This window comes from the organism of the source record quoted next, unplaced genomic scaffold, assembly GCF_019419815.1.
Source record: "Pyrus x bretschneideri cultivar Hongxiangsu unplaced genomic scaffold, Pyrus_bretschneideri_v1 Contig2, whole genome shotgun sequence".
In the NCBI taxonomy this organism is placed as follows: domain Eukaryota; kingdom Viridiplantae; phylum Streptophyta; class Magnoliopsida; order Rosales; family Rosaceae; genus Pyrus; species Pyrus x bretschneideri.
Window position 1 is genome coordinate 9115893 of NW_025999501.1, and position 16855 is coordinate 9132747.

A 16855-nucleotide genomic window follows, 5' to 3' on the forward strand; every position below is an offset into this window, starting at 1 on the left:
ATGCAAATCAAAATGAATGAAAAGAGGTACAATAAGTTACACAATAGTAATTAGTAGCGGTTCAAATCTGGGATTAATTAGTATTCAAATCTTTGATTAATTAGTAGCCCTCAAGTACTGAGAGGTTCTCTTTTAGTCTCTTATGTAATAGCTGACTAAAGTACTTACTTAGTTATTTTCATCCAATCGAGGTATATCAAACATCTGATTTAAAAACCACAAACTACAGAGCTTTATTAGAGTTTACACAATCATGAAAACTCTAACAAAGAGGATTCTTTCAACAAAACATATAGTGTCAATGTGTTTGGGCCCAAAATAATATTATTGGGCCGAACGTAGGTTTATATTCGGCCCAAAGCTTTTCCAAATGTACTATGGGCTGTCTAGTGGTCATAAGCCACTCAGTTAGAGCGGTCGAGTCCTATTGCAAGAAGGAGTGATTTGGATAAGAGCGAATGGGTCGAAGTCCTAATATGATAAGGAGTCTCAATGGAGTGAGGACGCTGAGATTTGAGAAGTGAAGGTGGCCGGATAAAGAGTTTGGTTCAAAGTCCTAGTAAGAGTAGGATTGGCCAAGCCCTGGTAGGACTAGGACGAAGAATCCTAATTCGAGTATAGTTCTGATTCGGCCAAGATGAGATTGGCTGCTATAAATAGGAAGGGATGCGTCATTTAAAGGCCCTTCCAATTCAACACACAAATTGCCCTGCGCAAACCTCTCAAACATCTTGAGATTTTTTTCATTTTCTTTTTCCGCCAACACACCTTCAGTTTGGATAAACAACACTGTGAAGGCAACCAACGAACATCTTCAATTTGGATAAACAGCATTGTTGCCGTAGAATCAATAGATCGAGGAGCACATTCAGTTTGGATAAACAGCACTGCGTCGAGCCCGACTGGTTACCTATCCAAGTCTCGGTTGAGAAGGGCTTCCGAATCCTTAGTGGCAGAGATCATCTTATTAGCCTTCTCGGCGAAGTAAGTTGTTACAAGTTACTACATTCGGCACATTGAACGCCGAGTGATTTTATGATTGGATACTCATAAGTGAGTTTCAGAGTTTCGTAGTGGCAGAGGTCATCTTATTAGCCTTCTCGGTGAATTAAGGTGTTACAAGTTACTACATTCGGCACATTGAACGCCAAGTGATTTTATGATTGGATACTTACAAGTGAGTTACAGAGTTCGGTATTTTGACGGCCGGACCACATTTACCATCAAGACATACATCTCTTTTGAGTACCTGTGTCCGTATAATTTGGAGTCAGTTCGACGTGCTTATACTTTTACGAATATAATCACCGTGACCGAACGCGGGGCCGACGATTCGTGAATTTCATAGAACTAGCAGCCTTGTCTTCAGGCTCAAGAACCCGAAAGCCGAGACGTGTTCCTTCCTCGGTCGCAGTTGCAAGATCAAGAAGTCAATAGCACGTTCAACGCAACATCAACAAATTTTATTCCTTGGCCGAGCTCGGCTGACAAGTTGGCATGCCCCGCATCAATCGAATGACGTAGTTAGCTCATTAGTTACTTGACCTACGCACCACGTAGGCTTGGTAGTTTTTAGGGTCAACACAATGTAAAATCTTAATTAAGATTAAGAGATGACTATTGTCATACAACAACTGTTTTCAGCATAAGAACTCCATGTACAAGTCTCGCATTTTCAGTGTTGACATTGAATCCAAATCCAATTGCATTTCAGGAAGGTTTCTTTGCTCTAATTCACTTCAGCAAAGACAAATATCACCAAATGAAAAGTACCATTAACATCAGTGTTAACAAACACGACCAAATAAAAAATATGAAGCCATTTTCTAACCTTGTTTGACAACCTATTCAATTCCCTTCAACTGGTACTTTTGAAAAATTACAAGAACCAAGCATTGACCCTGCACCATAAAAATCCTTCAAACATGCCCAAATTAAACCATTACAAGAACCAAGCATTGGCTCAAAATTTGTCGGCAAAATTAGATTTTCTAGTAGTTTTGCGTATATAGATTCTGTGAATAAGCAGAGAAATAAATCATGATACTTAAAATAAAATAAAAAACCAAATCTGCATAATACATTCATGTATACGGTAATGTGGTGATTAATATAAAGGCGAGGGGTAAAATTGATGAACTGGAAATGCGTCAACAAGTGGTTGCAATGAAAATTCCAAAGTTTACATGCGTGGAATGTTTTCTCAACTTATTTGTACATCAAAACAACGGTCTTCTTCTTACGTTGGTTTGTAGCGACTGGAGACGAAATTGGGATCTGTAGAATTTGACAAGGATAATACTTGGGTACTCACATGGGAGTACCCAAATTACTGACCAAATGACATAAATTAATAAGAATTTAACACGTGTAATTTTTTTTTTTCAAAAAAGAACCAAACATTGTTCACACTTAGAAGCCCAAAGATTAACGGCGCATTCTCCCAATTATGTAGGACCCCAATTGTCCTTCTCCCTCCCGCTCACACTACATCTCACTCTCTCTCACTCTTTCTCAGACCACCATCCACCTAGAGCAGCGATGGCGAAATCCGAGCAATGACGACCAGCGACAAAATTGAATAGAAAAGCCAAATGATCTTGAAAAACAAGGAATCGGGTATGTTTTCTTACTTTTTCTCCATTCTCAATTTTTATGTTCAATTTTTTTTATGCGAGCATGGTTTTCTCTTATTAGGGTTTGCTCTTGTCATTGTTAATTTTGTTCGAAATATTAAAAAATTCAATTCAATTTTTTTCAGTTCTCCATTTTCTTTTCAATTCCAATGGAACTGAAGGATCAATTCTCTGATGTATTATTTGATGGCATGTTTTATGTCTGTATAATTTGAATTTGTATTTGAAATTTTTCCTTTTGGTCTGAAAATTGTGATGGTATTTTTATTTTTTATTTTTTTAATTTTTTTTTATAGTTTTGAGTATGTTTTCTTTTTTTTCTTTTTTTTTTCTTTTTTTTTTGTGGTTGAATACAAGTTGGTTGAAGAGCTGCATAAAGGACAGCCACAAGGGCAAAGCCATACAAAGCAAAGTTTCCAACATCGTGATGTCAACCATTTTGCATATGTGAGTATTAGATTCCTTTTTCCATTTCCATGCCCCCTGATTGGTTTTACAATTTGGTCACTTTTTTAAGATGTATAGTGTTCCATTTTTTCTGGGAGTTGTTAAGATTCTAGTAATCAACTTGTTCCATTTAGTGACTCCTATAAAATGAAAGTTACCGTGTTCATATGTTTTTCAAAATATCTCAAATCTCATAATATGTGGGTCATTTGTGTGCAGGATGTTCATTAAGAGGACAAGGAATTGAGAGAAAAGCTCCCCCTGGTTATCACTTATGCGTCTCAAATGCATAGAGTTGAAGTCTCTATCTAATATAAACAATGTCTTTGTATTTGCTGATGCCTATGGTCTAATATGGACATAGATTGTTTCTCAAATTGGTATGATAGGGTAAAATAGTACGTGAGATTCGTCTTAGTTTCGTCTATAATTTTGGGTTGGAATCTATAAATCCGTAATGAGTAAGAGACTTTTGTTTTGTATATGTATGTTTTGATAGCCTCTTTCAAATTCTCTATATAAGTCAAACACAGTTTACTACCTTATGCATTGTCAAGGAAAACGTTTTTGTTTTCATGTACATCTAAAAGTGTCTTTCTCCTTTATTTAGTTTTACTTAATTGGGGCATTGTCATTTGTGTATGTGGTCAGAGTGTATGTATATTGATGCAGAGTTACATTGAGACACCTACAAAGGAATACATGACAAAATCAACATATGAAACCAGTTTGGCGTTTAGTGAAAGGAAATTGTGTCCTTTGATGAACAAATACCAAAGTAGCAATAACAATCTCCAAAATTATCACCAAACTAGCACTTGACTTGTGACATCCCTTTAGTCACACTTGTTTAATACAGTACAAGTTCAACAAAATGATTACAACATCTTCTCCAATTCAACAGAAATTGCCTCCATGGTCTTTATCTTCTCATTTTCCAAGCCCCTTGTTTGCACTGTTACTTTGTGAAAGGTCATGATGGTGCTTCATAACTTCCAATAAATTACCAAGCAAATTATATTATATAAAATCATTCATAAAAACAATAAGGTAATACTTCTTAGGTTATACTAAGAAGTATATGGGAATATAACAATATTCCGCCATTGAAATCGACCCTGACACTAGTATATTCCTGCATTATCCACTAAGCATATGGGCATGCTCACAACTATAAAAGGAGGTCATTGAAAAGTTGATCATCAAAAAGCACAAGTATTGATAGATACAATTGTGGACGATCTTGTAAGAATCATTTATACTACAATATCTTTGTTAGGGAGGACCCAATTCGAATGCTTGTCCCGATTGGTCGAGAACAATTACCAATTAATTATTTCTTAATGATACTTTTCTTCTCATTATCAGAAGAGTTTCAAAATATATATGAATCCCGGCCTTTCTTCCCAATGAAAATAAATTTACTAAACAAGCTGTGGGTTTCTTATTGATAAAAACAAGATTCTAATTATGTGTTCAAATCAACTTTATCATGTATAGAATTTATTCCAGATTAACTCTTTAGAACACTGATCAATTTAGTTGAAACTAGTCATGCAATATACCAAAAATGGGTTCGATCCTCAAAAAGTTTATAGGAATATAAAAGGATACCTCCATTGAAATCGACCCTGACACTAATATATTCCTGCATATCCACTAAGCATATGGGCATGCTCACTATCATATCCACTAAGCATATTCCTGCATATCCACTAAGCATATTTTTCTTCTCACTATCAAAAGAGTTTCAAAATATATATGAATCCGGCCTTTCTTCCCAATAAAAACAAATTTACTAAACAAGCTGTGGGTTACTTACTGATAAAAACAAGATTCTAATTATGTGTTCAAATCAACTTTATCATGTATAGAATTTACTTCAGATTAACTCTTTAGAACACTGATCAATTTAGTTGAAACTAGTCATGCAATATACCAAAAATGGGTTCGATCCTCAAAAAGTTTATAGGAATATATTATACGAGCTTAGGTAACATGGTTTACGTATGCAATTGAGTCATGTGTGTGTGTGTATATATATATATAAAACCAAGTAGTTAAATTAAAGATTACATATCCTCAAGCCCAAGATTATAATACTGTTCTAGGTGTATATATAACAAGATTCCTCCATTGAAATCGACCCTGACACTATAATATATTCCTGCATTATCCACTAAGCATATGGGCATGCTCACAACTATAAAGCAGGTCATTGATCAGTTGGTCATCAAAACGGACAAATATTGATAGATCCTATTGTGGAGAATGAACTTGGAGGAACTATTTATACTACAATATCCTTGTCGGGAGGACCCAAATTCAAATGCTTATGAAGATTGGTCCAGAACAATTACCAACTAATTTTTTCTTAACAATATTTTTCTTCTCACTATCAAAAGAGTTTCAAAATATATATGAATCCCGGCCTTTCTTCCCAATGAAAATAAATTTACTAAACAAGCTCTGGCTTTCTTATTGATAAAAACAAGATTCTAATTATGTGTTCAAATCAACTTTATCATGTATAGAATTTATTCCAGATTAACTCTTTAGAACACTGATCAATTTAGTTGAAACTAGTCATGCAATATGACAAGAATGGGATTCGATCCTCAAAAAGTTTATAGGAATATAAAAGGATACCTCCATTGAAATCGACCCTGACACTAATATATTCCTTCATATCCACTAAGCATATGGGCATGCTCACAACTATAAAAGGAGGTCATTGATAAGTTGATCATCAAAACGCACAAATATTGATAGATCCTATTTAACATAAGTGAGAGACAATGATGAGTGAACAACTGAAAATTCAGGTGACAGAATCTGTCGGTGAAGTTGGTGGAGGTGGTGGAGGTGGAGGTGGAGGTGGAGGTGCAGGTGGAGGTGGAGGTGGTGGAGGTGGTGGAGGTGGAGGTGGAGGTGGAGGTGGAGGTGGTGGAGGTGGAGGTCGCCGTGGCTATGGTTATGGCGATGACGATGATATCCTGCTGGTGATGAAGCTTTCCATTAAAGGTGAAGGATTTTCAGGAGGCAAGGACTACTGAATAGAGAGGAGCTCTCATGCCTGCAGTTAAACAGGGCCAATTAAATAATTGTCTAAGAGCTGATCCAAAACAAGGCCAATGATATAATTGTCTAGAATATGTTTAATGTTACTCTATATTGGTGTGTCTAAATAAATGACGTTCTCTATTATGATCTTCCCATTTACACTAAAAAATGTTTGGTAAAAAACATTTAAATATTGTACCACGTGTTTGATAAAAATGAGACCTACTTATATTGGTAGGTTATACATCTTACTAGTAGAAATTTTGACTTCACTGACAAAAGTAGTTTGTCGGCAAAAGTCAAAATTTGTTGGCAAAGTGTCTTTCCAAATGAAAAAATTTGTCGACAATTTTGTCGCGCAAAGCATGTCGCCTAAGAGTTTTGCTAACGAATTTTGGTACTTCGTCGGCTAAGATTCAACTTTTACCGTCAAAATCCTTTTTGTCGGCATTTCCATTTTTCCAGACAAATATTTTCGTCGGTAGAGGTCTGTTTAGCCGACAAATAATACTTTTCAACGTACAAAATGTGTTTGTCGCCATGGATATTTCGTCGGCACAAAAATTCTCTCTGCTGACAAATTGGTTATATATATGTGTGTGTGTGTGTGTGTGTGTGTGTAGAAGAAGACATTTAATTTATAAAAAAAATACTTTAATGCTCAGGTTTTACATTTGCATATCAAAATATAATACCCAATTGTTAAGAAGTAATATTTTATTGATTGATAAATGTTGAATGTACATCCAGAGTGCTATACAAAAGCATCGTTAGTGAAATCATAAAACAATTGAAGAAGGAATGTTACACATGAACCAACTAAAAAAATATCAAAAGTCGCTCACTGAAACTGCTCACACAAAAGCTCCCACCTCAGGCGAACCAAACTCTCATGTTACTCAAACTTGAACTCCCTGCATCGACTAGCCATGAATCTGTTGAGGTAGTCATAGTTTTCGTAAACAGTTGGATTGAAATAATGATTAGAAGATCTCAAATGTGCTAAATATCAATAAAGAACATCACCTCCATGAGAATGATAGAGATAGTAAAAAAATATACTCGAAGCTTCTCAGAGTCTAACTCCTAAAATTACAATCTTTATTTCCACCCAAGAAAAGGAGCATTCCCAGCTTTAGATCAAATTACCTTCAAAAGTTCAATAATAACACCACATATGCAAACTCAAACATTTAAAAAGATTATATTACAAGTGCAATTATATATTTCTCGTTTAATATTAGCAATATCAGAAATGTGAATATGTGTCATCATGCAAGAGGTGGCTTATTGAAGAGCTTCAATTGTGACCTTAAACCTTGGACAATATGGCACAATAGCAGAAAATGGGGAAGAGTTGCATTAACACTATAGTAGTACAACAAAAAATGAAAACTTAACATCATATTAGTATCAAGCATATAGTAAGTTTGATTAAGCATCCAACATTTATCATACATGTATTCTTAGAGGCCAGGACAATGGTTGATCCAAACCTTGTAATGAACATTTCAAACCACCTGCCAATTGAGAGGTTTTCTTTAGTCCCTTAATAAGATGCATATCAAAATGAATGAAAAGAGGTACAATAAGTTACACAATAGTAATTAGTAGCGGTTCAAATCTGGGATTAATTAGTATTCAAATCTTTGATTAATTAGTAGCCCTCAAGTACTGAGAGGTTCTCTTTTAGTCTCTTATGTAATAGCTGACTAAAGTACTTACTCAGTTATTTTCATCCAATCAAGGTATATCAAACATCTGATTAAAAAACCACAAACTACAGAGCTTTATTAGAGTTTACACAATCATGAAAACTCTAACAAAGAGGATTCTTTCAACAAAACATATAGTGTCAATGTGTTTGGGCCCAAAATAATATTATTGGGCCGAACGTAGGTTTATATTCGGCCCAAAGCTTTTCCAAATGTACTATGGGCTGTCTAGTGGTCATAAGCCACTCAGTTAGAGCGGTCGAGTCCTATTGCAAGAAGGAGTGATTTGGATAAGAGCAAATGGGTCGAAGTCCTAATATGATAAGGAGTCTCAATGGAGTGAGGACGCTGAGATTTGAGAAGTGAAGTTGGCCGGATAAAGAGTTTGGTTCAAAGTCCTAGTAAGAGTAGGATTGGCCAAGCCCTGGTAGGACTAGGACGAAGAATCCTAATTCGAGTATAGTTCTGATTCGGCCAAGATGAGATTGGCTGCTATAAATAGGAAGGGATGCGTCATTTAAAGGCCCTTCCAATTCAACACACAAATTGCCCTGCGCAAACCTCTCAAACATCTTGAGATTTTTTTCATTTTCTTTTTCCGCCAACACACCTTCAGTTTGGATAAACAACACTGTGAAGGCAACCAACGAACATCTTCAATTTGGATAAACAGCATTGTTGCCGTAGAATCAATACACCGAGGAGCACATTCAGTTTGGATAAACAGCACTGCGTCGAGCCCGACTGGTTACCTATCCAAGTCTCGGTTGAGAAGGGTTTCCGAATCCTTAGTGGTAGAGGTCATCTTATTAGCCTTCTCGGCGAAGTAAGGTGTTACAAGTTACTACATTCGGCACATTGAACGCCGAGTGATTTTATGATTGGATACTCATAAGTGAGTTTCAGAGTTCCATAGTGGCAGAGGTCATCTTATTAGCCTTCTCGGTGAAGTAAGGTGTTACAAGTTACTACATTCGGCACATTGAACGCCAAGTGATTTTATGATTGGATACTCACAAGTGAGTTTCAGAGTTCGGTATTTTGACGGCCGGACCACATTTACCATCAAGACATACATCTCTTTTGAGTACCTGTGTCCGTATAATTTGGAGACAGTTCGACGTGCTTATACTCTTACGAATATAATCACCGTGACCGAATGCGGGGCCGACGATTCGTGAATTTCATAGAACTAGCAGCCTTGTCTTCAGGCTCAAGAACCCGAAAGCCGAGACGTGTTCCTTCCTCGGTCGCAGTTGCAAGATCAAGAAGTCAATAGCGCGTTCAACGCAACATCAACAAATTTTATTCCTTGGCCGAGCTCGGCTGACAAGTTGGCATGCCCCGCATCAATCGAATGACGTAGTTAGCTCATTAGTTACTTGGTCTGCGCACCACGTAGGCTTGGTAGTTTTTAGGGTCAACACAATGTAAAATCTTAATTAAGATTAAGAGATGACTATTGTCATACAACAACTGTTTTCAGCATAAGAACTCCATGTACAAGTCTCGCATTTTCTGTGTTGACATTGAATCCAAATCCAATTGCATTTCAGGAAGGTTTCTTTGCTCTAACTCACTTCAGAAAACACAAATATCACCAAATGAAAAGTACCATTAACATCAGTGTTAACAAACACGACCAAATAAAAAATATGAAGCCATTTTCTAACCTTGTTTGACAACCTATTCAATTCCCTTCAACTGGTACTTTTGAAAAATTGCAAGAACCAAGCATTGACCCTGCACCATAAAAATCCTTCAAACATGCCCAAATTAAACCATTACAAGAACCAAGCATTGGCTCAAAATTTGTCGGCAAAATTAGATTTTCTAGTAGTGTTGCGTATATAGATTCTGTGAATAAGCAGAGAAATAAATCATGATACTTAAAATAAAATAAAAAACCAAATCTGCATAATACATTCATGTATACGGTAATGTGGTGATTAATATAAAGGCGAGGGATAAAATTGATGAACTGGAAATGCGTCAACAAGCGGTTGCAATGAAAATTCCAAAGTTTACATGCGTGGAAAGTTTTCTCAACTTATTTGTACATCAAAACAACGGTCTTCTTCTTACGTTGGTTTCTAGCGACTGGAGACGAAATTGGGATCCATAGAATTTGACAAGGATAATACTTGGGTACTCACATGGGAGTACCCAAATTACTAACCAAATGACATAAATTAATAAGAATTTAACACGTGTAATTTTTTTTTTCAAAAAAGAACCAAACATTGTTCACACTTAGAAGTCCAAAGATTAATGGTGCCTTCTCCCAATTATGTAGGACCCCAATTTTCCTTCTCCCTCCCGCTCACACTACATCTCCCTCTCTCTCACTCTTTCTCAAACCACCATCCACCCACAGCAGCGATGGCGATATCCGAGCAATGACGACCAGCGACAAAATTGAATAGGAAAGCCAAATGATCTTGAAAAACAAGGAATCGGGTATGTTTTCTTACTTTTGCTCCATTCTCAATTTTTATGTTCAATTTTTTTTATGTGAGCATGGTTTTCTCTTATTAGGGTTTGCTCTTGTCATTGTTAATTTTGTTCGAAATATTAAAAAATTTAATTCAATTTTTTTCAGTTCTCCATTTTCTTTTCAATTCCAATGGAACTGAAGGATCAATTCTCTGATGTATTATTTGATGGTATGTTTTATGTCTGTATAATTTGAATTTGTATTTGAAATTTTTCCTTTTGGTCTGAAAATTGTGATAGTAGGCTATTTTCGTCCCTTTTGTTATTGTTATTGGTGTTGGTATATCAGGCATTGTAGCTGCACGAATTCTGGGTTTTTTGGGTTTTTATTTTTTATTTTTTTTATTTTTTTTATTTTTTTTATTTTTTTATAGTTTTGAGTATGTTTTCTTCTTTTTTTTTTTTTTTTTTTTTGTTTTTTTGTGTTTGAATACGAGTAGGTTGAAGAGCTGCATAAAGGACAGCCACAAGGGCAAAGCCATACAAAGCAAAGTTTCCAACATCGTGATGTCAACCATTTTGCATCTGTGAGTATTAGATTCCTTTTTCCATTTCCATGCCCCTTGATTGGTTTTACAATTTGGTCACTTTTTTAAGATGTATAGTGTTCCATTTTTTCTGGGAGTTGTTAAGATTCTAGTAATCAACTTGTTCCATTTAGTGACGCCTATAAAATGAAAGTTACCGTGTTCATATGTTTTCCAAAATATCTCAAATCTCATAATCTGTGGGTCATTTGTGTGCAGGATGTTCATTAAGAGGACAAGGAATTGAGAGAAAAGCTCCCCCTGGTTATCACTGATGCGTCTCAAATGCATAGAGTTGAAGGAGTTGAAGTCTCTATCTAATATAAACAATGTCTTTGTATATGCTAATGCCTATGGTCTAATATGGACATAGATTGTTTCTCAAATTGGTATGATAGGGTAAAATAGTACGTGAGATTCGTCTTAGTTTCGTCTATAATTTTGGGTTGGAATCTATAAATCCGTAATGAGTAAGAGACTTTTGTTTTGTATATGTATGTTTTGATAGCTTCTTTCAAAGTCAAACACAGTTTAATACCTTATGCATTCTCAAGGAAAACGTTTTTGTTTTCATGTACATCTGAAAGTGTCTTTCTCCTTTATTTAGTTTTACTTAATTAGGCATTGTCATTTGTGTATCTGGTCAGAGTGTATGTATATTGATGCAAAGTTACATTGAGACACCTACAAAGGAATACATGAGAAAATCAACATATGAAACCAGTTTGGCGTTTAGTGAAAGGAAATTGTGTCGTTTGATGAACAAAAACCAAAGTAGCAATAACAATCTCCAAAATTATCACCAAACTAGCACTTGACTTGTGACATCCCTTTAGTCACACTTGTTTAATACAGTACAAGTTCAACAAAATGATTACAACATCTTCTCCAATTCAACAGAAATTACCTCCATGGTCTTTATCTTCTCATTTTCCAAGCCCCTTGTTTGCACTGTTACTTTGTGAAAGGTCATGATGGTGCTTCATAACTTCCAATAAATTACCAAGCAAATTATATTATATAAAATCATTCATAAAAACAATCAGGTAATATTCTTAGGTTATACTAGTTACCTAGAATTGTTGAATACGAGGAAAGCTATTCTGAGAGTTTCTAAATGGACCAAAAAATGGTACTTGAGTTCCATTCTCAATACATGATCCCTACAATAGTGAAATATATAAACATGTCATAATAGGTAAATTATACATATATATAAACATGTCATAATAGGTAAATTAAATAGCAGGTAAATTTAAATATGCAGGGTGAACGATTATACCGCACCACTTAAAATTGCAATAAAATTAAATAGCAAGTAAATTTAAATATGCAAGGTAGACGATTATACAACACCACCTAAAATTGCAATAAGATTAAATAGCAGTCCAAGATGGCGATGATACTGCACCATCTTTGCTCACAATAAAATTAACATAAATAAATACTGGATTAGTAATCAGGAACTACACCAAACAAGAAATCAAATATATAAGTAATTGTTAAATTGAGAACGAGAATAAGGCATGGTGCAAACAGTTCTTCATGAGAGTATATCCAGCAGGTGTGGCAAAGGAAGAAGAAGAATAGTAAAATCCTAGGGGGAAACTTTTTTTTTCTTTCAGCGAAGGGAAATGAGAAATGGCTAGAGAGTCGTGCTGATAACGTGTTATAAATAAGCAAAAATTAGAGAAATAACCTTTGCTAAAGACAGGAGCGAAGCGGGTGCAAAATATCACACTAAAACTTTAGTAGCTATCACACAAAGGATGGCAGATAAAGAGAGGGAGGAAGATATACTGATATTATTTCTTTGATTCTTTCTTTTGCAGTGTGTATTTTGATAACACACAAATCACTCTATTTATAGAGCTATTCCCATTAGAACATCCAAAGATGATAGGATGGCTACTTTTGACAATATTACATAACAAAAATATATCACTGTCCTTTTCACCTTTTTCCAAATGCATGTGGGATGTATGCATACTAATGCATATGGGATGTGGGCATACACCATATAGCTTTTTACAACATTAACTTCCTTTTCAATTACTTTTATTTGAACATAATATATCAGTTACGCATAAGTATTTACACATTTCTATTCTTAGAACAATTGAATAGTTGTGTATGTACTGAGAATAAATTTCATATTGATGAGAGTAAGGACCATGTATGTGCTTTATAAGTAAGTGACTATTTTTTTATATTGTTAACTGGTTTTATGGTGAAACCTCAACTTTCTTCATGATATCAGAGCAGGTTATCCGCTTGTGAACCCTAATGGCCACACGCATTCACATCACCCCATTTGTGTTGTTCACGTGTTTGGTTTAAAAATTTGCCCCATGTGAGGGGGAGTGATGAAAATAAATCTCATGCATCGTCCATTTTATTTTTGAACAAACGACATTATCTACACTAAGGGGAGGAGGTGAGCTTAGCCTCACAATTAATGGGATAGCAATAATGTGGTTCAAATTCGCCTTTGACGAGAATCGAAACTAAGACCTCTCACTTACAAATGAAGATACATATGAATGGTTAAACTGTCTCTAGATTAAATGATTTTTTGCAAAGATGATCTTTAATTGATAATGACAAAGAGAATGAGTGCTTCTAATTATGATGCTTGTACAGTGGGAAGATGTGTTCATCATAAGTAGGGGGACAAGTACATTCCCTATTAGGGGGCCACAAATTACTATTATCCTTTTCCTTTTTGAAATATTTTAGAATGGCTAATGCCAAACTTACTATATTTTGTGTACTAGGTACATTTGCACAATCTTTAGGTAGCACCCGTCAATCCAAGTAAGTTCCACCTTTATTAAAAATATGGTACAAATATTATATACAAAATATAATAAGAGTAGCATTTTTGTTTTATAATTGTTTTTAATTCCTTCATATGCACAAACAAGTTCATACAACGCATTACGTGCAGGCATGCAACAATTATAATGTAAAACTTAGTAATAAAACTCAAATATTGAGGAGATCATCACTGGATTCTTAATAAAATATTTATATTAAAAGTAAAACCAATATAAGTAGATTGCACCCCGGTCTAGAATAAAATCTGGCGTTCATAGCAAGTCTTAATTACCTCGTATGTATACAAGCGATCGAATTGATCATAGCAATACATGTAGGCAATATATATTTTCCTCAAAATCCAATAAATCGGATTTAGGTTATGATATAGTATTATTACTGTAACTGCATGAGATACATTTGAACAAGGGATACTTTGGATGCGGTCCTTAATCCTTAACATTCTTTGACTAAAACCTTAATAGTTTTCAAAGTTTGATCAAAGTCTCTTGACTTTGTACACCTCATTATATTACTATTAATATTTTTATTTTTATAGTTTTGACATTAATTGTTTGATATTTTATGAGATTTATAATCCTATAAATTTAAAGTCCCTCATTATAATACTATTAGAAACGGTTACAATAAAAAAATTCAAACATTTTGATTGAATAAATGGATAAAAACTATGTAACAATAAGAAATAATAAATGGCAAAAGAATGTATCCATAGTGTTAAAAAAAATGGTACATTTTGCAAAAAAAAAAAAAATGATACATTTCACATATAACAAAGTGGTATATTAATAAAGAAGGATGGGTACATTATAAATAAATTAGGGTACAAATAAAAGATTAAAAAATTATGAATACAAATGAATTTTTAAAAAATATGGGCACTAAAAGAAATTAATATATGGGTACAAATTAAAACTAAAAAGAAAATACTACAAATTTAAAAAAAAAATGTTGCAAATTAAAAGTGGGTACAAACTAAAAATATAAGTATATGATACAAAGTTTAACTGTAAAACATAAATATACCATATGTAATTTTTCTATCATTGACTAAATATATAATGTCACGTGATGACAAAACACATGGGTACAAATTCAAATAAAACTTTAAAAAAATATGGGCACCAAAAGAAACTAATATATGGGTACAAATTAAAAATGAAAAGAAAATTGGTACAAATTAAAAAAGGTTTGCAAATTAAAAATAGGTACAAGCTAAAAATAAAAATATATGATAAAAAATTTAGTCATAAATATAGCTATACTAATTGTAACATTTTTAACACTAAGGGAATATATTTAAAAATAAAAATATTTTATTATTCAAATAATTAATGATGTTATTAATACCCAAGGACCTTGATCAAAAATTAAAAATGAATAGGGTTTTAATCAATGTAGTAGTAAAATGAAGGATGTGAACCTAATTTCACCTTTGAACAATGTCGATGCTAAAAAAGGGAAACTAGAGTTTTGGTCCTATAAATACAAACCTAGCTCTACTCCAATTCTATTAAGACTATTCTCACTTCCGATAACCAACCCACCTGAGCCTTTCATCACGTACAAGAAAATGGCATCTGCATCATGCCCACGTGTTCCAATATTACTGGTTATTCTCTTCTTCCTCATGATCAATATCACTCCATCTTTTACTCAACACACCCAGCAGTTGATCGAGAGTATCTGCAGGTCAACGGAGCAGTACGGATTTTGCACCCAAACCTTCAAAGAAAACCTGAAATCCCCAGATGCTGATATCGTCGCCCTCACCCAAATAACCATAGAGCGGTCCGTAGACAATGCTACTCAAACACACAACTTCATCAGACAAACGATTGATAGCACAAACGACCCAGCACTCAAAAGCGCTCTGGAAAAATGCGCGTATAGTTACGGTTTAGTGATGGAGGCATTTGACTCGGCTGCCGTGGCGTTTTTCCAGAAGGATTACGACACGTAGAGTAATAACTGATATAACAGAAATATAGTTAGAGGGGTTTTATCGTAATTAGGTTATATAGCTATATAAAGGATTGTATAGCTATCATTTCCTTAAGTTTATTTGTATACATTTTATCCACTCAATCTCTCTGGTTTTCTCTTTATCATCTTCCTCTTCCTCTGTACCAACTTTATCTTTTGTAATGTAGTTAATATGGTATCAGAGCCACCAGGCTTACACCATAAATTCTGGTGGTTTCACTTCTTAATAGTTAAATTTTTTTTTTTTTTTCCTAGTTTAGTTTCTCTTCGAATTTTCATTAGATTTTCAGTGCTTCCGTGATTGTTCTTGGTTTATTTTTCTAGGATATGAATTGAGATTTCACCACTGATCTCGATGATTCCTCTCTCGTTTCGACACCGGATTGCTGTTTGTAGACAGATAGAACCTTCGCGCTGGCTTTTGGAGTTTGCCTCTGCCATTTGCAAAAAAAAAAAAAAAAAGCCCAGATTGACCTGCACTGGAGTTTTCTTCTTCAGATCTTGTGTGGTCAACGGTGGAAGGTTGGCGGGACAAGAAAGATCGAGTTGCTCTAATTCCATTTCCTCGAGTTGACGATTTTCTGGTGGCTGAAGGTGGATTCTGGTCTTGGGATCTCTTCGTGTTCCAATTCTGTGCACTCCAACTGTTTGAAGAAATGGGTCAGTGAATTCTTTGATTTCTACTCTGTTCTCTGTATGGAAGAAAGATTAGACATGGGTGCACTCCAGGTGTTTGTCGAAATGCCCAACTCAAAAGTTTCATGTGAAGGTTATGTTTTCAGTCCATTTTTCTCTGAATTCTTGAACAATTAGAATGGATCTTTTCTGGGTTTTTTCAAGTGTTTTTTGGTGCTGGTTCAGAATTACTGTTCTGCTACTTGGTTGTGGCTTGTGTTGCTTTTGGAAGTATATTTGTTCAAGATTTGGGTATTCTATTTGTGTTTCTATTGTGCTCCCATTTTCAAGAATATTGTTGGATTATGTAAAATGTTGCTACCAGTTGGAGTTTTCTTTGGGTATTCAATAAGGTGAATTGTAGTGATTTGTGCCTTGGTGCAATGGGTTTTGAAGATGAGTTATGATTGCAGCTTATTTTGTGTATCAAGTATTTTGGGTTTTGAAGATGAGTTTGTTAGCATTGTTT

General features: G+C 34.7%; 1 protein-coding gene across 1 annotated transcript; it reads left to right on the plus strand.

The window, feature by feature from the left end:
* Window positions 1–15298: 15298 nt before the first annotated feature.
* On the plus strand, window positions 15299–15688 carry LOC125476826 (cell wall / vacuolar inhibitor of fructosidase 2-like). The gene has a single exon (XM_048583385.1). It carries the CDS (start codon window positions 15299–15301, stop codon window positions 15686–15688), a length of 390 nt encoding a protein of 129 aa, XP_048439342.1.
* Window positions 15689–16855: the final 1167 nt, after the last annotated feature.

Coding starts and splice junctions, on each gene's coding strand:
- LOC125476826 (XM_048583385.1), top strand. CDS start 15,299: ATGGCATCTGCATCATGCCCACGTGTTCCAATATTACTGGTTATTCTC.